Source organism: Ochotona princeps, chromosome 15 (genome assembly GCF_030435755.1).
Source record: "Ochotona princeps isolate mOchPri1 chromosome 15, mOchPri1.hap1, whole genome shotgun sequence".
Lineage (NCBI taxonomy): Eukaryota > Metazoa > Chordata > Mammalia > Lagomorpha > Ochotonidae > Ochotona > Ochotona princeps.
The window spans coordinates 2,798,224-2,825,788 of record NC_080846.1 but is presented as its reverse complement, the minus strand read 5'-3'; the positions used below and the strand labels follow the sequence as shown (position 1 = coordinate 2,825,788).

Genomic DNA, 27,565 nt, shown 5'->3' with positions numbered 1-27,565 from the left:
TGGGGGCCGCATCAGCTGGCTCCCCTCCTGCTCTGAGATGGGGAGAGGCTGACAGCAGGGCTGTGAAACCCCCTCCTCCACACCCTGCCAGGCTACCGCTGCAGGATCCGCACAGGGTTCCTGGCCCTGCAGCCAGGCATCCATGACACCCCTAGGCTCAGCGACCCTCTCCCGCAGCCGTCATTCCATGCCTGTTCTGTCTGTTGTGCACCTACTGTGTGCTGGGCTGCCCTGCCCTGTAGCGCATGCTCCCCCACCTCGCATAAAGCTGCTCTGTCTTCAGTTACCTCAGTCTCCCCATCTGGAAAATGGGCACAGCCTCAAGGGGCCATGCAAGGATAAATGATGGCTATGTTAACCCTGCTGTCTGCCACCTGAAAGTCAGCGAACTTCCAGCTCTTAGGGCATCCCTGGTACCAGAAGGCCCATGGCAGATGGGAGATGTGAGATTTTTAGAATCAGACGACTTAGGCTTGAGCCTGAAACCACACTTCTCTCTCTCTCTCTTGCTGTTACCAAGGCCAGAAATCCAGGACGCTGTCCCTCTTTGGGCCAGCATCACAGATCAGCAGGGCCACGCTCCCTGCAGGGGCCCACCCCCACGTGGACCCAGGAGGATCCTTCCCTGCCCCTCCCTGTTCCTTAGGACTGCCAGACCCACCCGGGGTCTTTCAAATGCTGCTCTTGGTGCCACAGCGCCCCCTGCCTCCCTCTGCCCCACCCGTGTGATCACGGAGGGCTGACCCCATCTCCACTGTCTGGCTGCAAAGCGGGCTGCAGAGTCCTCTCCCTTCTTGCCATATAAGGCAACGCGCACCGATTCCAAGGAGTAAGATGAACATGTCTGGGGGTGGGGGAGCAGCGCAGTGCTGCTCCACCGACCTCACCAGGCATCAGCCGGAGCAGGGTGCAGTGCGGGCCCCGGGGTGCTGGAGGACCGGGTAAGTGCAAACATGTGAACCGGCCCGTCACGGGTCGCTCAGCAAAGGATGCCACGTCCGCGCATGGTGCTGGGCTGAGGCCACCTCTGCAGAGGTGATGGCTTGGACCCTCAGAGCAGACCCCCAGCCCCCCACCGGCCTCTGAACACCTGCTGTATGCATGCCGCCCGTCCTCGTCCCCAGCCCTGTTTACTATCTCTCTGCCTTTGGGAGGCCTGCTCCCCCGCAAAGCCGGCCTCGCCAGGACGGCCTGGCGCATGACTCATGAGCAGCCTTCTCAAAGGGCTGGCTGGGGAGGGAGCTAAATTTAAAGCCAGGCTTCCCGGGCAGATCACCTGCCACGGTAAAGCTGCTCCCATTTAATTAGAAGCTGGGCCACGAGGCCGGCGGCCCCCTCGTCCGAGAGATGCCTTCCCCCACACCGGAGTGGAGGGGGTGGGGCGGCCCGCTGGCCCCCGGGCATCCCTTGGGGAGCGCTTCTTCTTCGCTTCTCCCACAGCAAGAGTTTAGGAGTCCACCCCTCTCTTCCCAGACCCAGGGCTCAGATGTAGGCTACCCCAAAGTCATCCTAACCCACATGGCCGCTCAGCTCTTGATGATGGGTAGCTGAGGCTGGGCAAAACCAGCCTCTCCGCCTCCACGGTGCTGCAGCCCTGGCCCGTGGGGTGGCACACTGGGGGGTGCTAAGCTCACCCACCTGCTTGGCCAGTTGGTGGGGACACTCACCAAAGCCCCCACCCCCTCTGAGGGCCACAGCCACCCTGTACGTGTCCCTGGAAGGGGCCAGGTGCGGCAGCCATTTTCTGCCTCTGCAAGAGCCATGTGTCACAGCCCGGTGGCTCTGGGGGCAGGTGGCCTGGGAGGCAGGACTGCCCAGTGGCTTCTAGCTGGGAGTCGCACTGAGGCTGGGCCCCGAGGGAGGAGACTGCAGGTTCGGCTCTCATCCTCTGGTACACATGGCCTCTATGCCCTAGTTTGCTGCGGCCACTGGCAGCAGGCGTCCAGGAGGCCCCCCCGAGGGGAGGATGGGCTAGCTGGGCAGTGGATGTGCCAGGGCCCCGTGGGGAGGCGCTGAGGGCAGCTTAGCCGTGAGCCAGGACCACCCTCCTTCATCCCAGCACTGCCCACCATCTGAGTGTGGAAGCCAGGTCCTCCCCTAGCCTCCAGCAAGGCCCCAGCAGTGTGGCTGGGTCAAGATCAACCCCAGCTCCAACTTCTGGCCTACAGAGACAGAAGAACTGAGCAGGCTGAGTCCCAGGCAGGGCACCCGGAAGCTGGACAGGCTGATGGGCGGCCACGCCCCCAAGATGAAGCAGGGGTTGCATGGTAAAGGTCCCCCGCAGTGTGAGGCGGCTGGCGGCCAGGGCCCTGGGCCTGCCCAGACTGGAACTGAGATGCCCCAAGTCCAGTCCCCCAGGAGACAACAGGGAGCCAGGAGGGGCGGGGCAGGGGAAGCCCCCTTCACATCCCCCCCAGGGCTGGCGGGCAGCTGACACAATCCACAGCTGGTGGCTCTCACGAACTGGGCCTGTGCAGACAACTGGGATGAAGGCACTACAGATGGACGCGCTGAGCCAAGCTCCCAGCAGCAGGCCTTGGAGTAACAGCCACCAAGGTCCCTCGCACATGCAGAGGGCTCTGGCTCCCCGGTGCAGGGTGGAGGCAAGCTCTTCCTTCATCTTGGAGCTCAGAAGGGGCAGGCTTGACCAGAGAGGTCAGGACTGGAGCCCAAGGCCACACAGCAGCCCAGGAGGCAGGAGTCTGAGAAACTCCTGATCGCTCTGGGCACCCCCTTCTTGGAAACCTGGTCCTGGGAAGCAGGGCGGATCCCCCTACCCCAGAACAGGACCCCTTCCCATCCCAAGGCTGTGGCTGCTTGGGGCCAGCGTGCACCTCCCTGTCTTTCTCTGCACCTCCCAGTGAGGCTCTTGGGGCGTGTGTGTCTGTGTGCGTGTGAGCACGCACACACACGTGCCTGCCCACACCCCCAGCCACCCGAGGAGCCACTTCTGTGCAGTTTGACTCCAGAGTAGGCACAGAGAGGTGATGTGATGTGTCACTTACTGGCTGGCTGACCCAGGTTGTCCCTGGGCCCTACCGTTGGCCTTGAAGCAACAAGCTGGAAGCTTTGGAACGGGAGCCTGTCTGGCTTGGTTTCCCCACCAGCTTCATGCGTGGGGCAGGCTGGGCCTTGCTGGCTCGGCTGGGGTCCACCCACGCGCTGGGAGGCCAGGAACCAGGGGGCTCAGCAGCTCAGGCCCCACAGCCCCAGCTGGAATTCCAGACCTCTTTGATTTCACTGCGTGACCTTTCTCAATACCATAAATTGTTTGGCTTGGCCTGGCCCAGCAACCTTTGTTATTGCAAAATCTCATGTTTCTGCAAAGCACAGAATGAACGGCCTTTGGCGGTGGTTTCCGGGGGCTGCGGGGAAGCCGGCCAGGGGCAGGGCGGATAGAGGAGCCAAAGGGCTCCCTACAGCTGCACCCCCCCCCCCGGCCCCAGCCTGCTCCCTGTTCACTCACTGGGCAACCTCCACGTTGGGGCAGGGCCAAAAAGCGGCAGTGCAGAGACCTGCAGGATGGGCTAGGGGGAGGCAGCTGAGCCAGGGTCACAGCCCAGGCAGCCACGAGACAAGCCGAGGGAAAGGAAACCGGGTGCCTCCAGCCAGGTTTGCAGCCTTCTCTTGGGGAGCCCCAGCAGCCTGCCAAGGAGCCCAGGCACACTTGGGTCTCACACCATCAGGGTCAGCAAGGTTAAGCCCCTTGCCCAAGGTTGCACAGCCAGGAAGGGGTGTGTGTCCTGGTAGGTGTCAGTTGTACAAGTGCAGGACCTCAGCAGTCCAGCCTTCTCCCCAGGGATCCCAGCCAGACGGGGCACCGGCCCTCTGCTGTCTGTCCTACCCACATTTCACCGCAGCATCTCCTCAAGCTAGCCTGTCAGGGAGGGTGGGCTTCTGTCTGCTGCAAAGCATTATGGGAGTATCTAGGCGCCCCTAGATGTGACCCCAGACCATGGCCTGCTGTATGCACCAGAGCCAGCAGTGCAAACCCCACCTGCAAGTGTAGAAACCAAGGACCAAGGTGGCCAGCCGCTTGCCCAAGGCCACCCAGCAAGGCACTGCTTCATTGCCCTCCTGGCCCGTTCCAAGGCCACAGGCGGAAGGTGACTACCAGGCCTGCCTCTTAGCAGCGGAGAAGTCCCAAGGCTGCACTGTTCTCAGCTTTGAAATGGAGCCCACAGCTCCTCCCTTGCAGAGATCAGCTCCCTTAGGACCATAGCACAAAGCTGGGCACGTGGTAGGGCCTGCTCTGGGCCAGCCCCTCCTCCTGTTGCTCAGCCCAAGGAAGCCTTGCTGCAGTGTGACATGCCCTCAGCATCCCCACCCACCAAGGTCGGCATGATCACTCTGTGTGGGACACCACGTGCACACAGATGCAATCAAATCCAAACCTCACAGGTAGAAAAAGCGAGGCCGGAGGTGCCTGCCTATGGTCATCATGGGGTATCATTTTGCGTCAGCAGAGCCGAGGTCCTACAGGACACCTGGACATGCTGAGGCCAAGGTTGGCAAGGCACAGAGGGCAAGAGACACAGTGGGCCAGTAAGGGTGGACAAGGAAGGATGCCAGGTGTGTGCGAGTTCATCGGTGCCCTCCAGAAACAGGCTGTAGGGCTGAGGCTCCGGTCGGCCCTGACAGGCCGCTCTGAGGCCCGCGCAGGAACCAGGTGGTAGAGCTCCACTTGGCAGCAGGGGCTTGCAGCAGTCCCCAGGTGGGCTGTCTCTGGGCACGGACCCGTGAGTCCCACAGCTCTCGGGTCTCTGTGGTACCTCCCACTTGGTCCTGTGCAGGAACCAGTCAGTACCCCGACTCTGTCTTCTAGCCCTGGGGAAGGGAGTGCCTTCAGATGGAGCCAGGGGTACACAAGGGATGCCCAAATCGGTCAGTGCTGCCCTTCTGCCCCAAGCCCTTCTGTGACCCCTGCACCCTGCAGGATGGTGCATGTCTTGTAGGGTCGGTGGCGCCACCTGCTGCCGTGGGCCCACCTGTTCTGAAAATGCCGCCCTGCCGCCCACCCTGGCCCTCTCCCAGACTGACTGACCAACTCTATCTCCTTGTTATCTCTAAGCACCCACTGCCCTGTCTCCTTCTCCTGGAAGCCATCCTGGACCCCAGTCTGGAGGCCACTTCCTCTGGGCTCCTGGGCACCTATGTGGGTCTGTCACTGCCCAGAATTCCCTGAGGGCCGGGCCTGGCTCTGCGGTGGCTGCACCCTGGCTGGGCCCAACTTGGGACCGGCCTCCATGTGGGGGCTCTAGCAGGCCTGGGTATGGGAGGCCATCCTGGGGTGCCCAGCACAGGGCCTAGCCGGTGTGCCGCTGGGCATCACTGCTCCCCCCAGGCACCTCCGGCTCCTGCCTTGCAACTCTTCGAATGCAACCCCCACATCCCTCAACTCTCTCTGCCCCCTGGAAGAAGTCATTCCAACGCAATGACATGTGCAATCCCAGAGCAAACACAAGGTAAGGCTTGTAGAGGGGGCAGAGGAGCAGCGGTTAGAGTGCAGTAGCCCTGGCACCTGATCCTGCAAGGAGGGCCCTGGGAAACCAGAAACAGAAGTGCCTCCTCCTCCAGGAAGCCTTTGCCCCACCCCTGGCTGGGTCCAGCCCTCCCTTTACTGCTGCCCTCTGACCTTCAGTCCTGAGCCTGTTCAAAGAGGTGATGACTTTACCAACTGCACCACAAGGGCCCACATTAGGTTCAAGTTTCGGCGTCTGCATCCCAGCCGACAGGTGGGCAAGGACAGGTGCGCAGATGAGTGAACCGGTAGTGACTGGCAGGTGGGTGAATGCATGAGGGGCAAGCAAGTTCACGGAGCCAGGCGGGCAAGCAGGGTTGATGGGCAGGTGGACAGGCTGCCAGGTGCACGTGGCTGGACAAGGACACCACAGCGATCCCGAGTTTCCCACCACCGAGGGGCATGGTGCTTTACAGTTACCGATGAGCCCATTTAATGCATACCATCCTCACTGGTGAGGGCACGGGGTGGGCTGGGAACAGACAGGTGGTGGGCCCTGTGTTTTGTGATGGAGCAGGGGGAGGTTGCTGGGCCAGACAGGGGCTGCAGGGAGTGCTGTGGCAGAGGGCAAAGGGCTAGGTCAAAGGCTGGCATGAGGAGCCAGGAACAACCCCACCAGGGGGCAAAGGTCATCCTAGAAGGCCTCACCCCTGCTCTTCCTGTGTCTTGCCCCTACCAAATCAATATAGTCAGAGGTTCTCACTGGAATACAGCCCTCTCCCTGCTACCTCCCTGCCCCATGCCCATGGACCCCCCACCCAGCCCTCTCCTGAGCCCAGGATCACTCTACTGGCAACCACAGTGGTCTGGCTCTGTGCCATTGTCTCCCTCTGTCCACTCCTCTGCAACCCCACTGTGGTCAGCATGTGTTACCGAGGCCCTTCCTCAGTGCCTGGAAACCATTGGGCCACAGATGCTCAGCCAGGCCTTTGGCACCTGCTGGGGAACGAGGATGCAATGGCGGAGTCTGCTAACTGCCCATATGACCAGCCCAGGCCCTTAGGCGCTCAGCGCCTGCCAGGCTACCCACCCTGGCCCTCGGACTATTGTCCCGCCTCTGGGAGCAGCCTGAGTGTGAGTCACTTCTCTCTCAGCGACAAGAGGGTGACCTTGCTGGCGCAGGAGCCTGGGCCGTGAAGAGCTAAGAATAGCTGGGGATGCCAGCATCCTGCCACCCTCCCTGGCATGTGCGGGGGAGTGGAAGGACCCCATGCCCTGCCGTGCAGCCAGCTGCTGCCAGCATCTCGGGGCACACAACCAAGCCTCGCCAGCTGTGAGGAGATGCTGCCTTTGTGTGTGCTGAGTCAGTGCTGTGGCCTTTGCCAATCTGTCCCCACTGTGTGACATGGGGGTGCTGGTCTGCCATGGGAGCAGGTGCACCTGCAGGGATACGAAGCACACAGTGGGTACTTGGTGTGGCTGTCGCACCTCCTTGAGGAGCAGGCTGTTGTGTGACCAGTGCTGGGAGCACCCTGCAGGACCCAGCTGGGCAGGACTGGTATCAGCAGCGTCACCATCTGGAGGAACAGCCCCAGCTGTGGAAGCTGGGAGAGAGTGATAGGGTAGACACTTTGAAGAGAGAGTGGCCCATTCCTAGAGACGATCGGGGCCAGTCTGCTCCCTGCTTTCCAAGGATAGCACCCCAGTGATGGACGCACACACGCAAGTCAGCATCTGCACTGCGGGTTCCTGGGTGATCTAGAACCCAGGCTGGGAGAAAGACAAGTTAGAGCTGACCCTGCTGGGCCAGCCCCTCGGTTCTGTTGCCCCCATAAGCCATGAGCAGGGCAGAGAAGGTCCAGAGGTGACGTCACTGCATCCCCAGGTTCCCAGGCTCTGAGCTGGGGGAGGGTGAAGAGATGGACATGTAGCCACTACCAGTAGTGACTCAGTGTGGCTGAGTAGTGGACTTGGTCCCTGGCCGTGGCTGTAGGGCCGTGGCTCCTGAAAGGGCTGGAGAGGACAAAGTTTGGATCTGCTGCCCAGAGCCTGGGGGCAGTGGACTCACCACGACCCCAGGGTGTCCTCTGATGGCTGTGTGTGGGGAAGCTAGCCTTCCTACTCAGCCCCACCCCCAAGGGAGGCTCCGACCACTACTGCCCATCATTCCTCCAGCGTAACAAGCCAGGGGTCACCAGTCAGTCCAAGCCACTGCTGGACCTGGGTTGGCCCTCGAGGAGCCTGGCCACAGCCAGCCTGGCCTCCTGGCTTGGCAGTCCGGAGTGGGGAACTGGCCTGCCTGGAGCGGACACCTGGCAGCCCAGGCTCAGTGGCCCTGGGTGGGGAAGCAGCCTGCCTGCAGTGGACACCTGGTGGTGTGGAGCTTGTCCGAAGATGCTCTAGAAGTCCCATGTCCCACCACAAGTAGTAGTCACCCCAACTCCGGTCTCTGCTCACCCCCAACTGTGGAGAGCAGGTGCCCCCAGGAGGAGGGAGGCTTTGCCTTCCACTCATTCATAACTTCCCACAGCTGCCTCTGTGCCCCGCCCCAGGGGGCTGGACTAAGGCCACGGTGATACAACAGGCCATGCCCACTGCCTCAATGATGTCAGCCATCCAGGGTGGGCAACCTGCACCTCTCAAGAGGCTTTTAAACGCGGCAGAAAAGCACAGAAAACAATCTGTGTCCTGGGCCTCCAGTTCTGCACGTGTCTGCTGTGTGACCCAGAGCCGTCTGCTTGCCACCTCCGAGCCTCTTGGTGTGAAATGAAGAGCAGGAACACACAGGTTGCCAAGGCCCAGCCATGCAGGTCTGCTGGGAGGTCACATGGGCCAGCCGGAGTAAGGGCCCTGGATCCTGGGTAAGGTGGGCCAGCCACAATGCCAGTCCCATGCTCGTCCCAGAGCCAAGAAGAGAAGCCAGCACAGCACTTCCAGCCTCCTTATCTAGCTCTTCCAGCTGGGGAGAGAATAGAGCACAGAGCCGTTCATTGCCCGCTGTGGCTGAGCCCTCACCGTCTCTTGGCTCCCCCCGGGGAAGTCTCACCTCTGCGGCCAGCCACCTGCCTGTCATTTTGAGCTCAGAAATGGAGGGATAAGTGAGGAAGCCAGAGCCGGCCAGGGGATGCCATCTCCGTGTGCGGCTGCAAGTTTGCCACCTGCTATTTCGCTTTCCTGGCTGGAAGGTGGAACCTCCCAGCCTCTGCCACCAAAGTCAGGCACTCTCACAGGAGACCAACTGGGGGCAGGGCCTGAGACACCCCACCACACTGAGCCAGGCCAGGGCCGTGAGGTGTGGTCACCTCTCTGAGCACTACGTCACTTCAGGCACTCATGGCCTGGGTGTCAGAGGTGAGCAGCCTGGCCAGTGCCCCTGCTGTTAGCTACAGGTGAGAAAGTGGACTGGATTCAGGCTTGAGACGGCACGTGCCTCCAGACACAGTGAGGGCAACCATGCCTGCACAGCCACAGGGGGCAAGGGCCAATGAAAACAATGACACTGGGGGTGAGGGTGGCTGTGCCATGGCTCGGTGGGGTCAGTGGAGGACAGCAAGGGTGGGGTGATGAATCTGGGGGTCACTGTACCAGCTTTGTAGGCGTGGACGGCAGCTCAGGGGCTCCTAGCTGGAGCCCAGACGGCAGGTGGCTTTGTTCTGCAGAGAGTCCGGAGAACCAAGGTCTTCCCAGAAAGTTGGCAAGGATTAGGGCAGAACACGGTGGGGCATATCCAGGGCACGGGGGTGCTGTCTAGGCCCAGAGGATTCAGAAGATGCAGGGACCCCAAACTTTGGGGGATCCCAACAGAACTGAGAACCAATGCCTGGGTACAGGAGGGGAGCAGAGACGTGGAGGGAGTTCCAGGTCACGCTGGCAGGGCCTGGCTAAGGCCCCAAGGCTGGGTACTGTGGCTGTGCAGGTGCCTGTGGCACCCAGAAAGAACAGCGGCTACCCGGTGTACCTGAGGGACCTGCTAGGGTGGGCTGTGGAGCATCCCAGGGTGGAGAGCACCCCAGGCAGCCGGCCCCATCCAGTTTCTTGTCAACAGATTTCAGTGGGTGGCCATGTGCCATGTGCTGTGGCCTGGAGGCACCAATCAGGACCTGGCAGAGTCCTGTGCGTCTGGGCTGGGCATGGGGAAACCCCGCGTTCCCTGGCAGACTCGGATGTGCCAGGGAGGCTTATGCCCCGCCGCTTGCTGGCACCACCAGTTCAGCCTCCTCATTTTGCACACGGCAGATAGGGCACTACGTGCTGAGCACCTGACCTACCATGTTCGGGACACTGAGGAGGGCAGCCAGCTCCTGCCCAGGCTCTGCATGGCTGGCAGCAACACCCTCAATTGCTTTCCTGTTGGGAAAATTCTCCCTTTTCCCATGCCACAGGACCCTGAGCCAACAAAGGAACAGAGGAAGTAGGGCACAGAGAGGTGAGAGCCTGCCCATGGGTGGAGAGGCGAGCCTGGGCCTCTCCTGGTCCCTAAGGGAGCAGGGCCAGCTAAGCAAAGGCTAGGAGATGGGGCAGGCCCCAGGACCTGGGGCTGTATGGGGCATCCAGCACAACCCACATGCCTGAGTCGGTTACCCCTTCTGTCAGGTGGGGACTCTGATGCAGATCTCCTCAGCCATGGGGCAATTGGCAATTGGCAATGATGGTTCTAGAATCCCGGGACCTGGAGGGCTGCTGTGGGTGGACCTGCCACACCCTGGCGAGGCCCACCCCTCACTCCCTGCCACCCACCCCCACCCCTTCGCATCCTGCACTCCTGCGGTTTCTCATCCGGTTGGTCACAACCCACCAGGGACTATCAGCGTGAAAAACACAGAGCTGGGCCAGTGAGCTCTGGTTCCGGCCAAGGCCTGACCCTACCCGGCATCTCCGGGTGGCACAATGAGTCGCTGGAGCCAGCAGCCTGGAGCACATGGTGGCCAAATGGAGCTTCCCTCCGGAATCCACTAACTTTCACCCATGGAAGCCAGCTTCAGCCCAAGAGCAGATGTGGGAAAGTCAACTTAGCGTCCACCGTGCATGCACAGGCAAGTCACTGTGTCCTCCAACCGGGGTTCCCCATGTGAGGGCAGAGCTAGCCATGGCCTGCCCTGGAGCCATCCTAGGATTCTAGAACCATCACTGCCAGTTGTCACAGCAGCCCCAGCTACCGAACCCGGTGTTACAGATGGCAGGAGAGCAAGCAGCTGTCAGAACCTCACAGTTGCAGCACCCCCATGCTGTGTGGGTCGACCAAAAGACGCCCTGAGCTGGCAGAAACAGTTCCCTGTGGCATCCTCAAGGGTTCTGCTTGCTAGTACTGCTGGCAGTAGGTCAAAGCCAAGGGCAGAGCTAGCCACTGCGTGTCCACTCGCAGTAGCTTGAGCCTGAACCTGGTAGAGAGGGAGAAGGCACTGCAAGTGACAGCCAGGGTGAGGGGAGGAGCTGGTTACAGCCCACGGTCCTCTCCCGGCTCCCGGCAGGTGGTGGAGCTTACATGGAGGTTAAAGGGCAGGCCTGGGGAACAACAGGGGCCATGCTGGGGCAGGGGGTGTGGGAGCCAGGGGCAGGTCACACGGCAGGGCCCATGGGGCGTTCCCTCTTTCCAACCCTCCTGAATGTTCCTTCTGCCATTACAGTGGAGAAAGACACATGTGTGCCATCACGGGCCTCTGGATGCCCTGGGCACGTGGGACTTGCCTCCAGTCTAGGTCCAGGGGCCATCATGGCTTGTGTCTCCAGGCCTCTTTCTTCCTGTGTCGTGGGGTCTGTGCCTCTCCTATGCCAGCTCGCCCCCAGCCCTCATTACATTTCAACTCACATCCCATGGTGCATACCATAAGCCAGCCCATTTTACAGAAAGACAAAGTGAGGCCCAGAGGGACTAAGGGATTGGGTATGGGCTCTGGGGGTCAGTCAGCCTCCTGCCCATGAGCACACAGCTGTGGGATGGCTATGCCATGCTAGCTATGGATCAGGGGCACGTCCCGTAGGTTTCCAGAGCTCTGGTTTCCCAGTCTGTAAAATGGGTTCCCTCCCTTCTCTCTAGCAGTCCCCTCTGACAAGATCTGGCTTGAGTTGGCCATCAGAAGGGCTTGGTTTCCAGCTGTGGGGACCTTGGGCTCAGGGAGGATCCTAGGGACCCTGCAGGATACGAGGCCTGTGGGGGTGGAGCCTGCCCCACCTCTTGCTTCTGGTCTTGGCTCACGGCTTAAGGAACTTCCCACCTAGCAAGCATGTCAAATCCCAACAGGGGCATGTCCAGGATGTAAGGTTGTGATGACCGCCTGGCACGTCCCCTCAGCCAGGGTCTTCCCTGGTCCTGATGGCCCCCAGCCCTCTGGAAGCATTGGCCTGGCTGGAGCAGGCATGCCCAGCCCCAAGGGTGATAAGCACTCCTGGTGGGAACAGGGAGACTCCGCGTGGTTGGCAGCTGGATCTGCATGGCTTCCAGTGCTGTGCAGGGCATTCCTGGCTTCGCTTGTGATGCGTATGGAGTTGGCGCTGTCCGTTCCGGGCTGGCTAAGACAGGCTGTCCCGTGTGAGAGACAAGGCTCCCCATACAGTCCCATTTCACAGGCAGGGACAGTGGGGCCCAGGGATGGAGGTGACCTGTCCTGGCTACTACCTGCCACGACCTTCACACAGCACCGACTCACCCCGCAGTCCTACCCAGTCCCCACCAACTGCTGTGTGACTGCTGCTCCTGGGCCAGCAGTGGGGACGCATGCCTGGCAGTAATCCCTGCAGACACAACAGCCTCCCCAGGCATGGGAGGAGCCCTGAGAAGCCAGCATCCGCTGTGCCAGGCCGGCCTGTGACCCTCTGCCCAGAGAGCAGGGAGACCCACCAAAAGGGCACTGGGCCCCATGGGCTGAGGGTGACGAAAGCAGGGCAGAGCAGGGGCAGCCAGCAGGGGCAGGGCTGGTCAAGGCCTCCCAGCAGGCTCAAAAGCCGCTGCTGTTAGCAGCTGGCCAACCGCTGCCCGTGTCCTCCATGGCTTGCCTTCTCCTATCAAACCACAGAGGCTCACTCCGGGATGGCTGCCTCGTCAGGGCTCAAGGGCCGAGTCCCAAGATGATCTGAGCCGGCGATCCTGGGGAGGACATGACGCAGGCACTGTGCTCATCAGAGGGCTGAGGTGGGAAGAGCTCCTGGTGGAGTTCATGCCTTCTCAGGTCAGGGGAGACGCCACGTGGTCACCACCCACCAGGTACCATGGTCAGTGGAACAGGGATACAGGGGAACATCCCATAGGGGAGCCGGCCCATACTGAGACCGGAAGTGAGGGCAGCAATCAACTCTGCATGCACAGGGTGGTGGGGAGTGCTTTCAACTTGGGGGGGACCCCGGATGTACTCGGGGAATATCGGCAGGAAGACAAGAATCGGGTAAATTTGCTTTGTCTGGAAGGCCTTGGGAATCTGGACTCAGGGAAGGGAGAGGCGGCATTCCTACACTACTCCTCAGTCCTGTGGGGCCTGTCCTGAGACAGCCAGCTCGGCTCACCCACCACCTGCCTCCAGGAATCCCCTCCACCCTTCCTCACACCCTGCAGACCCCGCTATCGGCTCCACCCTTCACCCCTCCCAAGCAGAGCAAGGCCAGGGCTGGACAGTGCAGAGCTGAGCTGGAGCTGCAGGGTGCCAGGGGCCAGGGTGTCTTCCTAGGGCTTCACCGGAGGGTCGGCAGGGCTGGACCAGGCTGGGGTGTCCCCAGTGTCACAGGATGCCGAGACTGCTGGCAGCCCTGGCCGCACCACGCCTGGAAACACTTAGGGGTTTGTCCTCCAGTATGCAAAGCAGATGCCGCGGTTGCTGTGCTAATGGCCTGCGGGTTCCTCATCAGGAACCCATTTCCTGTGTCTGTGTCAAGACCAACTGGCTGCAGATGCCCCAAGGAGGGACCATGGCACGCACAGAGCCACACAGGGCTGCCTGGGGCAGGCTGGGGGTGGGGAGTGTCCCAACTCAGGTATGGGGGAAGGGCGCATCCCGCATGGGATGCTGAGCAGAAGGCATGACCCTTCCCAGTGTGTTGGCAGGTGCTTGCAGAGTACCCAGCAGCCTGAAGGCTCAGGGCAGGAGTTTCTTGGGAAATAGGATCTCTGCAGGTGCAACAAGAGAAGTTGCACCCTCCCCCTAAAGCTGCAACACCTCTGGAGGGGCCCGGCTCTGCACACAGACACCTTGAACCTTGAACAACCTGCAGAAAGCGGGAGGTTGTGGGGAGCGAGTGTGGAGCAGTCTGCTCTAAGCCCCCTCCCAGGACCTTCCCCAGCCATGGTGGCAGCAGGAGGTGGCGGAGCTCGGCCACAGGGCCAGATGCACCCGGCAGCCCCCTCCCCAGTGCTGCCCCACTCCTTGCCTAGACCGACCCTCAGCACTCTTGGACAGCTCCATGCGATGCCAGCTGGCTGCTCCTGGGAGGGAGCTCATCTGCCCGGCAGGCACACGAGCCCCACCAGGCACTCTGGGAGGGGCTGGATTGCAGCCCCTGAGGCTGGCAGGGCTGGCAGACAGGCATGTCAGGAAACATTGCTCCAGGAACCCAGGGCTGTCCTTGGCTACACTGTGTACCCAAGGTCAGGGCCTCGACCCGAGCCTTCCTGTGGACTGTCCCGGCCGCACACTCCCACACGCCACCTACCACAGCCTGGAGAATGTGTCTGGGCTGGGAGTGAGGGCCCAGGAATGCTCCAGTGCCTAGTTACAGCTGAATCCAGACACGCCAGCTGCCGAGGGGACAGATGGGCTGGGGGCTGGGGACAGCTCTGCTGCAGCCCAGGAGGGGTGCAGGGCAGGGTGTGAGGTCCCAGTTGCCTTTAGACGCAGGAAACTCTTATCATAGAACAGTTCAACAGATTCACATTTTCCTTTAGCCCACTTCCTGGGTAGAAGTGCCCCTCCCCACCCCCTGTGACTCCGTGACTCCGTGCAGTGCCCAGTCCCACCCCGCTGACTCCGTGGAGTGCCCAGCTGCTGAGGGGCATGGATGGGGACAGGCCTGGAGTTGCAAGGAGAACGCCAGGAGGGGCCTGCCCCGCTCCCGGGGTGGGGGTGTGCATCTGCCTTCCTGCTTGCCCACACACACACCGCTCTGCTGTGCCTCCCAGCGCAGCTGCTCTCTACCCCGTGGGGCCAGCCTGGGCTCTCGCCTGTCTCTGGAAAGGAGTAAAGGGAGGTAACTCCCAGCACGCAGGCATGTCAGGACATGGCAGGGCTGGGCAGGCAGCCAGGCCTGGAGACCAAGGCTCCAGCGACGTGGGGAAGCCGCTGAGCCGAGGCTAAGCGGCCATCCATGTCTGCCATGTGCAGGTTGCCGCTCCCAAGGCAGACATTGTCGGCAGCAAACCTGAGTCCTGGATTCTCTCGGGGCTGAGATGTGAGCCTGTTGGGGCACCTGGACTGTGGGCATGCAAACCAAGCCAACCCCCTGTGTCTTCCTGTGGGGACCTACCCGGTGGACTGCTCGGGCCTGGGAGTGGCTGCAGACAGACAAGAGAGAAGCAGGACTATGGCAGATCCACAGCTGCAAGGAAGACTGGCGTGGAGGGGCCACGGGGAGGGGCCCGAGGAAGCCCACCAGGCTCAGCTGGGCCCCCCAAGGAAGGGAACTGTAGCCCCTGCCCCCACCTTCTGCAGCTTCACACCCCAGGGTTTCAGCCACCTACAGCCAATGTGGTCCCAAAGGATTGATTTATTGGTCTTAACTCCTTCACAGGAGACCCAAGTAGCTTGACTTTTGTTATTGTATATTGGCATAATTGTTTTCAAAATATTTATTATGTATTTAAGAGGTAGAGAGAGACCAAGGAAGAGAGAGAGTTCTTCCATCTATTGGTTTACTCCACACATGATTCCGACAGCCAGGGTTGGGCCAGGCCAAAGCCAGGAACCGAGAACTCTCTCTCTCCCACATGATTGACAGAGGCCCAAGCACTTGGGCCATCTTCCTCTGCCCTCCCAGGTGCATCAGCAGGGAGCTGGATTGGAAGTGGAGCAGCCGGGTGCAAACTGATACTCTTGTGAATGAGGTGCAGCTGGTTGATAGCTAGCCCCCCTCTTTCCAGGTTAATTGATAACACAGACAGTGTGGAAATGGAGGTCCCGCACCCCACCTTTCCTACCTCGTCTCGAACCCTTCCAGTAAATTGACAGCAGCAGAGGGGTGGGAATGGCTCTGGAGGCTCGGCCCCTCCTGCCTCTTTCTGTACTACCTTACATCAGTTAGCCACAGGGAAGCTTGGGGTTACTAGCAGCTCCCTTCCTGCGTCTGGCCACTGGGTTATTGCTTGTAGGGAAACTTTGTTTTGTACAGCTCTCAACCTGATTGGAGGACGAGAGCTTGACAAGCCCTGGCTTCTACAGCAAGCTTGGCCAACAGGACTCTGGTCCCTCACCGGTGTCTAGTGTGACTCCTCTCACACGGCAACAGTGTCACTCGTGGTGGCTTCACTTCTTGTACCACAATACCAGACTTCTGTCTTATTGTATTATTAGTTGTTATTTTTCTATATATCTGACTGCCGAGAGTGTTCGTGTCGGACCAAACAGAATCAACTGTTTCGAAGCACAGGGACAGGCACCCACTGCACAGGTCTGCAGAAAGGCAAGAATCCTCAACAAAGTCTAGAAGTCAACTTAGAATATGGCAAAACCCTGGCTGATTTGATTACACTTGCCGAAGCTGAAAAGGACGGTGATACTACAGAGATGTTACATGTCTTATACAATGCTTATCACTAATGAGAAAATTACCAAGTGTGTCAGGGTAGGAGCAAGGAGGGGTGAATGAAGTACATGACTCGGTGTGACTGAAATATTGGAATTAGCAGACATGGACATCGCAAAACCAGAATACATTCTAGACCTAGAAAATGCAATAACTGAAAACAAGAACTCCATCGACATAGCTAGGAGCCAAGCAGACATGGCTGGGTGGAAGATCAACTGGAGAGTTAGCAGGTAGGAAAAGGTCAAAACAAAAACAGAGAGGTACAATGCCGAAAAGATGATACAAGCCACAGGCGATCCCATGTCCATGTAACTCAACTCACAGGGGAAAATGTGAGTCAATCAGGCTGAGAGAAAATTTGAAACGATAATGTCTAAGAACGTTCAAAACATGATGAAAGACACTGAGTCAGGATCCAAGGAGCACGGCAAGCCTTGGCACATCGCAGCAAACCTGCAGGCTGCCGAGCGCCAGACTCACCGACCAGCGGGGAGCAACGCATCAGCTGTGCACGGAGAAGAATTCAGATGGCCTTTAGTCCAGGGAACTCTGCGCTTCCCTTCCCCATGCAGTGGAAAGACGGACATGAAGCTGGGAGCTACTGAGGAAGAAGAGCCAGGGAGAGACGTGCAGGGAGTTTTAAGCCCCTCTTTACACAGAAGCTTACGTGGAGGCGGCTTCAGCCCTGATTGATGGGGAATATCGGCTGATGTCCGTCTTTGGTGTAGCAGTGAGGGGCACACCAGAATTCCATCCTCCCTTGCAGGTTGTAGCCCGAGGTCAGAATGACCTACTGGGCTTGAAGCAAGCTCCACTCTCCTCTGGTAACTGGGGCAACCATTACTGAGGATGCAGGGAGGAAGGAAGTGGGTTTCGGGAAGAGTGTGAGGTCAGGATGTCAATCTGGACAGAAACAGAGGCTGGGTGTATGGAGGGCCCAGCCAAGTCCCAAGCCCGAGACCCTGGTGCTTGGGAAAGTCAGGGTCCAAACTGAACTGAGCTGGCACAGGCGGGCACTGCCCTCTCTGGAGGAACCACTAAAAGAATCATGAAATAATATGTAACTAGCAAACTAGCAGAAACAGGAAAATGGAATCATACAAAACGTGTGTGTGTATGTGTGTGTGTATGTGTGTGTGTATGTGTGTGTGTGTGTGTGTATGTGTGTGTATGTGTGTGTGTATGTGTGTGTGTGCATGTGTGTATGTGTGTGTATGTGTGTGTATGTGTGTGTGTATGTGTGTGTGCATGTGTGTGTGTGTGTATGTGTGTATGTGTGTGTATGTGTGTGTGTATGTGTGTGTGCATGTGTGTGTGTATGTGTGTGTATGTGTGTGTATGTGTGTGTATGTGTGTGTGCATGTGTGTGTGTATGTGTGTGTGTGTATGTGCGTGTGTTTAAATGTATATGTTTTCATTGGAAATACGATGGACAGAAACAAGGTCTCTCATTGGCTGCTTCACTCCCCAGATGGTAGCAGTGGCCAGGGCTGGGCTAACCCCAAGTCAGGGTCTTCCACATGGCTCTGCACCACTCTCCACTGCTCTCCCAGGCCATTGGCAGGGAGTTGGATAAGAAGTGGAGCAGCTGGGACACAAACGCGCGCCCATACAGGATACCAGCACTGCAGGTGGAAGATTAGCTTACGAAGCCACCATACTGGTACCACACTTGTGTATTTTTTTTTTTTTTCACACTTGTGTATTTTAAATGGAGTGACACAGAGGAATAAAGAACACAGCACAGGGCCGGGCCCGGTGTGGTGGCCTAGTGGCTTAAGTCCTCGCCTTGAATATGCCAGCATCCCATATGGGCGCCAGTTCTAATCCCGGCAGCTCCACTTCCCATCCAGCTCCCTGCGTGTGGTCTGAGAAAGCAGTCAAGGATGGCCCAAAGCCTTGGGATCCTGCACCTGTGTGGGAGACCCAGAGGAGGCTCCTGGCTCTGGATCGGCATAGCTCTGGCTGTTATGGCCACTTGGGGAGTGAATCAAAGGACGGAAGATCTTCCTCTCTGTCTCCCTCCTCTCTGTATATCTGACTTTCCAATAAAAATAAATAAATCTTTTTTCAAAAAAAGAACACAAAACAGATGAAACAAAGTTAACCTGCCCTTCCAGTGGGAGACAAGGCCTTTGTTCTAACCCTAACATTTCAGCGGGCTTCAGCCGCAGCCACCTACTCCTTCGATATGACATCTTCAATAAAAGGACTGAGGAAGCTGAGAGGCAAAGCAGGGACCAGGATCCAGCGGGCTCCAGCCGGCTCCAGCCGGAAGGGAGTGGCAGAGTGATGACCGTCAAGGTACACTCCGCCACCAGGAGAAACTCACCAAGAGGGACTCAGGCATGTGACTAGGAAGATAAAACACTGTTACCTTTGCCAGGATCCAAGCAGGCAGAAGGAGAAGTGGAAACAGACGAAGCTGCCACACTGTGAGCAGATCTGAGGCTTTCTCTCAGTGACCCATGGGTACCCTCAGCGCCCACCAGGGCTGGACCACCAACTAGGAAACACAGCCTGACACCCTAGGAAACCAAGTGCACGCCACCCTGCCAGCAGTGCTACCGCCCACGGCACATCCACCTCAGCGGGTTGCAGGCTGGGCACCAGCGCATGCCTCAACTCCTCCCAGGTCAGTAGCGTAGTTCTGTGGTCACAGCGGAACCGGGAGGGGAATCCGTAACCAGCACAGCTAGCGGCCCCCACGCGCTGTTGGCGAGCTAATGCGTTCTGCAGCAATCAGGGCCTTGAACAAGAAATCAGCAAAAATTACAAAACCGTTTGATCTGAAGGGCAATAAAAACCAACCGCGCAATGTATCAGAGACAGCTAAAGGAATGCTAAGGAAAACCACCAACTCCAAGCTCGCATATTAGAGGGGGAGGCGGAAAAGCACTGGCCTAAATATTTAGGATGGGGGAGTTTTTCTAGCTTTTCATTATGGAAAGGTAGAGTTACAGAGACAGGGGAGGCCAAGTCAGAGCCCAGGTAGCCCAGCTCTGACCAACCCAGCTGGGCACTGCTCAGTCAAACCAGGACATTTTCAAACCCTTTGGTCTGCGCCAGGTTAAAATGCTGTCTGTATGCTGCTCGCCCCATGGAGCAAGGCCACAGCAGAACGCCACCCAAATTCCAAGCATTCCCACCAACAGCGGGGGGGTGGAGAGGTTCCTGCTGGAGCAGAACCCCTCCCAGGATTGGAAAGAGGACCCCTAAACACCAGGGACACTTGTGGCAGCAATGTGCCTCTGGGGGCACTCTGCCCTGTCCCTTGCCTGGGGCCTTCACTGTCACTTTGCTGCATAAAGTTTCTGCTTCTCTTGCCTCCTGGCTTTTTATTTGTATGCTGAGGGAAGAATCCACTGAGCTCAACAAGAGGGCAAGACAAAGAGACATCTTGCACCTGCTGCTTCACTCCCCAAACAGCCACAATAGCCAGAGTGGCGTCAGTCCAAAGCCAGGAGCTTCTTCTTGGTCTCCCACCTGGCTCCAGGGGCCTGCACACTTGGGCCGTCCTCCGCTGCTCTCCCAGGAGCTTGACCAGCAGGCTGGGTTGGAAATGGAGCAGCCAGGACTCACACCAGCGGCTCCTATGGTATTGCAAGCGTCACAGGTGACAACCTTACCTGTTAAGCCACAATGATGGCCCCAAAATTTGGACGTTTTTAAAGCAAGATTTATTTTATTTATTTATTTATTAAAGATTTTATTTATTTTTATTGGAAAGTCAGATATACAGAGAGGAGGACAGACAGAGAGGAAGATCTTCCGTCCGATGATTCAATCCCCAAGTAACCGCAATGGCTGATGCTGCGCCAACCCAAAGCCAGGAGCTCTTCCGAGTCTCGCGCATGGGCGCAGGGTCCCAAGGCTTTGGGCCGTCCTCCACTGCTTTCCCAGGCCACAAGCGGGGAGCTGGATGGGAAGTGGAGCTGCCGGGATTAGAACTGGCACCCATATGGGATGCTGGCATATTCAAGGTGAGGACTTTAGCCGCTAGGCCACTACAATGGGCTCTATTTTATTTATTTAAAAAAGTAAAGTTACACAAAGAGAGGGATAAACAAAAAGAGAGACAGAGATCTCCCATTTGCTGGTCCAGTCCCTACGTGGCCCAAACCCCTGCATCATGACACAGGCTCCCCTCCACCTGCTTTAAGAGGCAAAAACAAACCCAAACCACACAACCAATAACTGAACTCACAGAAAACAACAGGACTAAAAGCAAGGCAGATGTGAGGACGGAAAAGCAGCGACGACAGAGGCAGCATGTCACCACGCTGAGGCCTGCGCACCTGCACAGTGACGCTGTCACAGTCCTGCAATGTGGACCTGGCAAATGGCAAGCCTGTCTCCCTGGCCTTCCCCATGCTGGACACACTGGTCGGCTTGTCCCAGAGGCGGAGCAAAGCCTACCACTGTCAGCTGGGCCCAGGAAGGGAGGCGGTCCCTGCCACAGCCCTGGCCACCCCTCGGCTCCTGACCACTTCCACTGAGACACACTTGATGGTTGTGAGAAAATGGACGGTATTACCTCTACCATGAGGCACTGGCCACTGGCCACTCAGCCACACGAAACTTACACATGCGTCCCCAGCCAGAAGAGCACAGGTCACGGGCTGGGGTCTCATTCTCCCTACTGACCCATAGCGCCAGCCCCTGTACTCCACGCAGCTCCCTGTACTCCATGCACTCATCCTGGCTCCTCGAGCTTCCAGAAGCTCACAGGGGTCACCCAGCTGGGCCACAGCAGCAGGGACACACAACCCCGTTTCCAGGTTCCACTGTGGGGTGGGGGCGGCTGAAGCTGGGGGGTGTACAGGCAGCTGACTTGGTTCCCGCCGCTGATCTCTGGCCCCAGGAGGAACCCAGCCACCCCATCCCAGGAGGGCGGTGATTACAAGGCCTGGAGAAGTTCAAAGAGCAGCCAGCCGGGAAGCCCAGGGGCGGCCACTTCCTCTAGCGTCCGCCTCACCCAGGAAGGGCTGGGCATTCCCCAGAGTGGTGTGAAAGTTTCTTCACATCCACACACGGCCAATCCCTGCTCAGCCAGGCTCGGCTGCCAGGAGCCTCTCCAGGCTCTCGTTACCGCCTTCTGCTCCTTCAGTCTTGATTGTAATGACTCCCAGCTCCCAGTGAGTGCTAATCAAATCCACTCCTCACATCTGGATAGTGGGAGGGGCCGGAGGGCACGGCTGGGAGCCCTCCCCCACAGGATCAGTGAGCAGATGCCCGAGGCAATGGATGGGTGCCAGTGTGGCCGTACCCACTTAGTGCCCCTGTTCCCGCTGTAACCTCTGAGGCAGCTCGGCCCCTCCTGGCATGTACTCTCAGGTGAGCAAGGGCGGTGGCTTCCTGAAAGTCAGATGACCTGTCAAAAGTCATCTATAACGGTTCCTCCCTGGAGGATCTAGCAGCCAGCCTGGCCATGCTGGAGTCCAGGGTGCCGGCTGACACCTGCCACGCCCCCTGCATAAGGACACTGGCTTCTGACCACTTTACTCTCTGAGCTCCGGGTGGGCCTCAAAATGCACACAGTGGGCAGCAGAAACGAGAGAGGGGCCAGCGAGGCTGGGGTGGGGGTGATCAACCAGGGCCCTGATGCGAGGATGGTTGGAGGGGACCATGAGGGTAAAGGGGCTCACTGGGCAGTAAGGAGGAAGACTGCTGTGGGGGCAGGGTGGGAAGCAGGCGTGAGGTGGGGGGGGGTGGAGCCTGGCCTGGCAGCAACAGCCAGCAGAGCCTGCAGGATTCAAAGCCATCACACAGCTGTTGCAGGCGCAGGGGGCCTCTGAGGTTTCTAAGTGCTGCTACAGGGCCAGGTGCACTTGGAACTTTCTTGATCCAAAGTGGGAGGGAGATGAGGGAAGAGAGGCGGGACTGAGCAGCAGGCAGAAGAGGAGAAGACGGTAGGGTGGGCAGGCAAAGACCAGGCTGTGGGTCCAGAGCCAGCTGCCGAACTGGTGGAACAGTACAAGGGGCAAGTGCTGGGCCAGCCTAGAGCAGTGGCCCACGAGGATCAAGCAGGGAGTGGCACACACCCCCATGAGTGCGGTGATGGGCAGTGGGTGGCCACTGAGTGCCATGGGCCATCTGTCAGCAGTGAGTCGCGTCAGTTACAGGGGATGCTGTAACAGACCTGAGTGCCCGCACCCACCCAGGCTCCCCGAGGCAGTGCAACGCACCTGCAGCTGATGTGTGGCAAGGCTGGGATCTGAACCTAGGCGACCCCACTGCCGCTGGGCTGTCACTGCTGTCTGCTACCGTGGGAGAAGCCTGCCCCACGCAGGGGCAGCCTAACGATAGAGCAGAGGCAGATACCAAGAGGCCGAACGCACAGGCCACAGCCCTGGGAGAGCTTTAGGGGTGGGCTGAAACCAGCGGGCCGCGTGTCCTAGCCCCGACACTGGCCTGGGCCGCACATGCTCATGGCCACCATGGCTCCTAGTGCTTGCCCACCTGGCTGCCTTGGCGTGTCATGCTACATGGCTCTGTGTATCCTGTCTGCAGACGCGCTCAGGTGCCTGCTCCAGCTCACAGCCTGCCTGGGCCCAAGCCAGTCACCACTCCCTGAACCTCCACAGTGGGCCAGGCCCCTCTGCACCACCTGGGCCTCTGTCTGCAGACTAGGGCATGTGACACTCATAGAGCCCAAGATCACGCGGGCAGGAGCTTCGTTCAGCCCCAGGGTCTCCCTGCGTCCTGCCAGGCGGGCATGCCACCGACTGACGCCCAGCATCCTTGAGCCCAACACCGCACCTCCAGCCCACCAGCTCTGCCCACCCACAGAGCCGGTCCTGAGCCTGGGCTGCTCTCTGCGGGCGGCGCAGCAGCACTGGCGAGGAGGCACCACCACGGCCGTAATTGCCTGCGGTCTTGCCTCATCCGGGAGCCTCTCCCGCCTAGGCAGACTTGAGCAGGCTAATTGGCGGGCGTGTCAGGGCTCCCGAGGAGCAGCTCAGGCCTTGCAGCGACTGATGCTGCAAGATCACAGAGCCCAGCAGTCGCTGAGCCCACAGACACAGTCCCCCAGGCACCTGCTGCAGGCAGAGTGGGCGGGATGAGGCTCCTAGGAGGGGCTGCAGGAGTCTCAGCTGCCCACCATCATCCCCACTCCTCAGCCCTGGGCAACAGGGACAAGGCAGCCTGGTGGTCCTTGGCCTGGGCCTGGCTAGGCTGTGGACACGAACCTGGAAGGTGCCAGGGAGGATCCAGTGCAGGCCAAGCTGCAACTGGTAAGCACAGCATGGCACAGCCACCCACGGAAGCTCCATCCAGGGCACAGGCAGAGGCGGAGCCTGCCCATGGGAGGGTCAAAGCTCCTTCACTCACCCCAGCCACCGCCAGCACCTCCCCAGAGTCTTTCCTTGTCTGCCCACCACCCCCCAGAGCCCTTCTCGCCCTCCGACCTGCTGTCCGCCTAGTGCTGCGCCCAGCAGTGGCCATGCCTCTGTCCTCTTATGTCCATCATCAGAAGCCTCCACAGTGCTGGCTGGCCAGACAGACCGGGAGCTCCGCACCTGCTGCAGGACACTGTGCCTGTTGAGAAAGCCCCGCTGCACTGCCCAGGAGCCCCTGCCATTGCCCGCCATGAGTCCTGGCCTATGGCAGAGGGAATAGACCAACCACCCCACCTGGGGCCACTGTCACTGGTCCCTTCCTGGAAATTGGTTCAGGCCCCGTGGGCAAGAGAAGAATGAATGGGCTTCACGGTGAGGGGATGTCTGAGTGGGGAACAGATATTTACCAGGAAGACGAACATGTTGGGAACACAGGGACGGGGAGGGGGGAGAGGAGGAGGGGTTGGGTGGGCGGCAGAGCCCGGGGCAAGGGTGAGGGGGAGAGACAGGCAGGGAGATGAGGCATGGGGGATGGGGAGTCGAGGAATCCGGCCTCTCTTGCCAGCCTTGCACTGCCGGAAGCCCCGAGTCAACGCCTACAGCACGGGGGACCCCTCCCTGTCCAGGGTCTTGAGACCTCAGACAGTACAGGTGTCTGACCCTGTGATCCTCAGTGCTAGCACGTGCTGGTGTTACCACACCAGCACAGGTGCACGGCAGGGGGTGGGCGAGGCATGAGTACCTCATTGGCTGAGACCCCGGGACTTGAGGGTCCTCGCTCCCCCAGGCTCTGTGGCCATGAATCACTGAGAATGATGCCTGACAGCATGACGACAATTATGTCAGGAGCACAACTGCTCCACTCGGAGCTGGGGCCACAGCAGCTGCGAGGAACCTCGGCCAACAGCTCCCTCCCAAGCTCGGGACATGCGTGGACATGCATGGACAGCGGTGGACGGCAGGGCCAGCCAGGCTGACCACGGTGCTCGTTGTCCTGCCTCAGGGCTTTTGCCCGAATAGCGTCCCCTTCTGGAATGTTCTGTTCTCTCTCCCCTGCCTGTCCCTTCAGCCACACCCTGCCCGAGTCATCACCTCCCCAGGGGGGACTTTCCTGTCTCTTCAACAGCACCCACCCCCTCTGACCCTGAACTTGATTCATCCCGTGATTCGCACTGGCTTAGGGCCCATTGCTGAGTAAACCATCTTCTGTCCAGGGTGGGCGAGCCTTGACCGACCTGTGCTCAGGGGCCACCCATGCTGGAGGGGACACACAGATGACTCAATCAGAGAGAGAACCACCTGTCCCTGTCCTGCACCCCTTCAGCCCTGAGACCTCGCAAGCCCTGCCCCCGGAGAGCAGCGGGAACTGACATCCAGCCTCACGATGTGTGGGGGAAGTGTGCCAGCAGAACCCGGTGCCAAGCAGGGGCATGGGCTTGGGCACGCCGAGGCCTTGTTGGGGCAGCAAGCATGGCTGAGGGCTGGAGAGGAATGTCACAAAGCTGGCAGATCCCCAGGGTACCCCTGATTTGCAGAGGGCTCTCTGCACACTGGTGCCCACAGATACTTTCCCTTAACAGGACACTTTGCAAGGCAGTGACTGGCCAGGTGTGCCAGAGGGGGTGGGGGGACGGGGTTTGCAAAGTGCTGGGTGTCAGATCTGGTGCCGGGCCGGCTGCTGTCCTCCCAGGCCTGGCCAGTGTCTCTAGGCACTTCAGCCAGACACTTGCCCAATCATATCCCAGGTTCTGCGGCCCTGCTGGCAGGGGGATGAGGGGGCAGCCATTATCTCTGTCTCTGCCAGTCTCTCTGGGTGGGCCCAGCAAACGTGCCCATTCTCCAGCCCTGCCAGGGCCTATGGGCAGGGCAGTAGCTGGGTGTCCACATGCATGGGTGGGAGCCACGTCAGCCAGAACAGTAACCATGTTTCCAAGACCGGAGACCAGCCCTTTGGCTCTACCCCTCAGTAGACTGTGCCTGCAGGCAAGGAGGTAGCCCTGCAGGGTCAGCCAGGACCTAGGCCACTCCTGGGGACCTCACCACTCAGGGCTGGTAGGATGCCAGAGCCAGGGCTGGGTGTCCAGGTAAGAGCCACTGTAGGTTGCTTGGCCAATTAAACCAGGCCTGTGGCCCGCGGTGGGCCAGGCTCTGTGCTGGGGGGTCCTGGCCCCCGAGGCACAGTCTAAAGAACCCACTGATGGACGGTGACACATGGGGTGGCCCTGCTCCATCCCACGTGGGGCTATGCTGACCCCCAGCAGCTTCACCCCTGTTGTACTGATGAGAAGAGCAAGGTCCAGTCAGGCCACCTGTGTCACCAAGAGTCACCTGGCCAGCGTCAGAATGCCCGCCCCAAGGATGACGAGCGTTAATTCCAGGGCCTCGTGCCAAAGGAGTTACTGGGGAAGCTGCCAACCTGTGGGCAGGGCTTCGCTGGGTGGCCCCCAGCAGGACAGAGCAGGAGGGGAGTCCGCTGTGGACGCTACGGGCAGGGTCCACTGCAAACTCGGTCCGAGCCACGCGAGGCCGCCCCGTGCTTCTCCCTCACTCCATCCACACTCCTGCTGCTCTTACAGCTGCGGACCCGGCCAAACGCCCGCTATCCCTCCTCTGCCACAGCCCCCGCCATAGCCCACGCCCCTGGGCTCAGGCCAGCATGTTGGCACCAGTCCTACTCCCTGAGGGACTCCTCTGCTAGGGGCGGGGGAGAGGTGGCCATCAGACCCTCCTCCATGGAGCCCCTCACCTCCAGTCACTCTACCTCTGGGAGTGCTCCCAGCTTAAAGCTCCTCCGAGTGCTGAGGGTCGAGGGGACCATGCCAGGGTCCCCTCCTTTGATGCCACAGCAATGCCCACCAAATCCTGCAGCACATGTCATCCTCAGGTGTCTCCCCTCTTCCCAGAGATCCCTCCCCAACCAGTCTGCCCTGTCCCCAGGAGCATCTCCCTGCCTGAGGACGTCTCCCCCCGCAGCCCTGCCCCCACAGGGGGACGCCTCCTCCCACGGCCTGGCCTGGCCTCCTTGCATCAGGCCTGCTCTACCTGGAGCCTGCAAGCCCCCGGCCCGCGGCCAGCACCCAACAGAGCCCACGGGCCGCCAGTGCTGAGTACTCCCAAGCAGAGGCGGGCTGGGGGCACCCTGGGATGAACAAGCAAAGGCAAGTTCAGCAACTCTACCAGGGTCTGGGAAGCAGAGGAAGGTGGCAGGAAAGGAGGGCTGTGGGACTCCCCCCGTCCCACCTCTGCCCTCTCCCTCCCCCAGCAAAGCCACTCTCTCCCCGATGCCGGAGCCCTCCCTACCTGTGCGCGAGGCTGCTGACCGTCCAGGAGGAGGGGTGGCTGCAGGCCAGGCTCTGTCTGTCCTCCCGGCAGCCTGGGCCCCTCTGGGAGCAGCACGGAGTCCCTCGCTGGGGCCTTTCTTCTGTGAGGGTCGCTGCAGGCATGGGCCTTGCTGGGAGGTGAGGGTCATATATTCCTGGCAGCCACCTGTCAGCAGCCCACTCCGGGACCAGCTGCCCGGGAAGGGGGCGCCTGGCCTGCCAAGGCCTGCTGTCAGCCGGGGAGTGACGGCGGCAGCTTCGGCTCTCCAGGCCCTGCCAGTGGCTCTGCGAGGCGAGTGGGTTATTTTTAGAGCCAAGCCCTTCCCCAGACACCAGGATCCCAGCTGAGATTTCCTGCGGCTCCAACTAGCCCGTTCTTGGGCTGTGTGGTTGCTTATGTGGAATGTTCTGGAAGGAGGGGGAGCTCTAAAAGATGTGGTCCTGGAGTTCCCACCTGGGACATGCAGGGGGAGGCCTGGGGTCTCAAGGTGTGAACAGCCCTAGCTGGGCTGCCCGCCTGAGTGTCCTCGCCTGGCAGAGGGTGGAAGCTAGCAGCTTACCTGTGTCGGGGAAGCCCAGGGTCAGAGTTTGAACATCGGTGAGGGTGGGGAGGGAGGAGCCATGTGAGCCCCCAGTAGCCAGCGAGTCAGGGGACAAGTGCTGTGCCTCAAAGGTGGCCCCAAATATCTGTGGGTTTGTGAGGCTGTTGTCCTCGGGGA

At 59.8% G+C, this 27,565-nt stretch overlaps 1 protein-coding gene across 2 annotated transcripts in view; it reads right to left on the bottom strand.

Moving 5' to 3' along the window:
- SHISAL1 (shisa like 1) overlaps positions 1 to 27,128 on the bottom strand; it is a 72,710-nt gene extending 45,582 nt beyond the window's left edge. The window contains exon 1 of one of the 2 annotated variants that reach the window (XM_058673581.1): positions 26,827 to 27,128. In XM_058673581.1, coding sequence (XP_058529564.1) covers positions 26,827 to 26,995 — 169 coding nt within the window. In that variant the 5' untranslated portion in view covers positions 26,996 to 27,128. The remainder of the gene's footprint in view (positions 1 to 26,826) is intronic. The other variant, XM_058673585.1, reaches the window with a different exon arrangement.
- Positions 27,129 to 27,565: the final 437 nt, after the last annotated feature.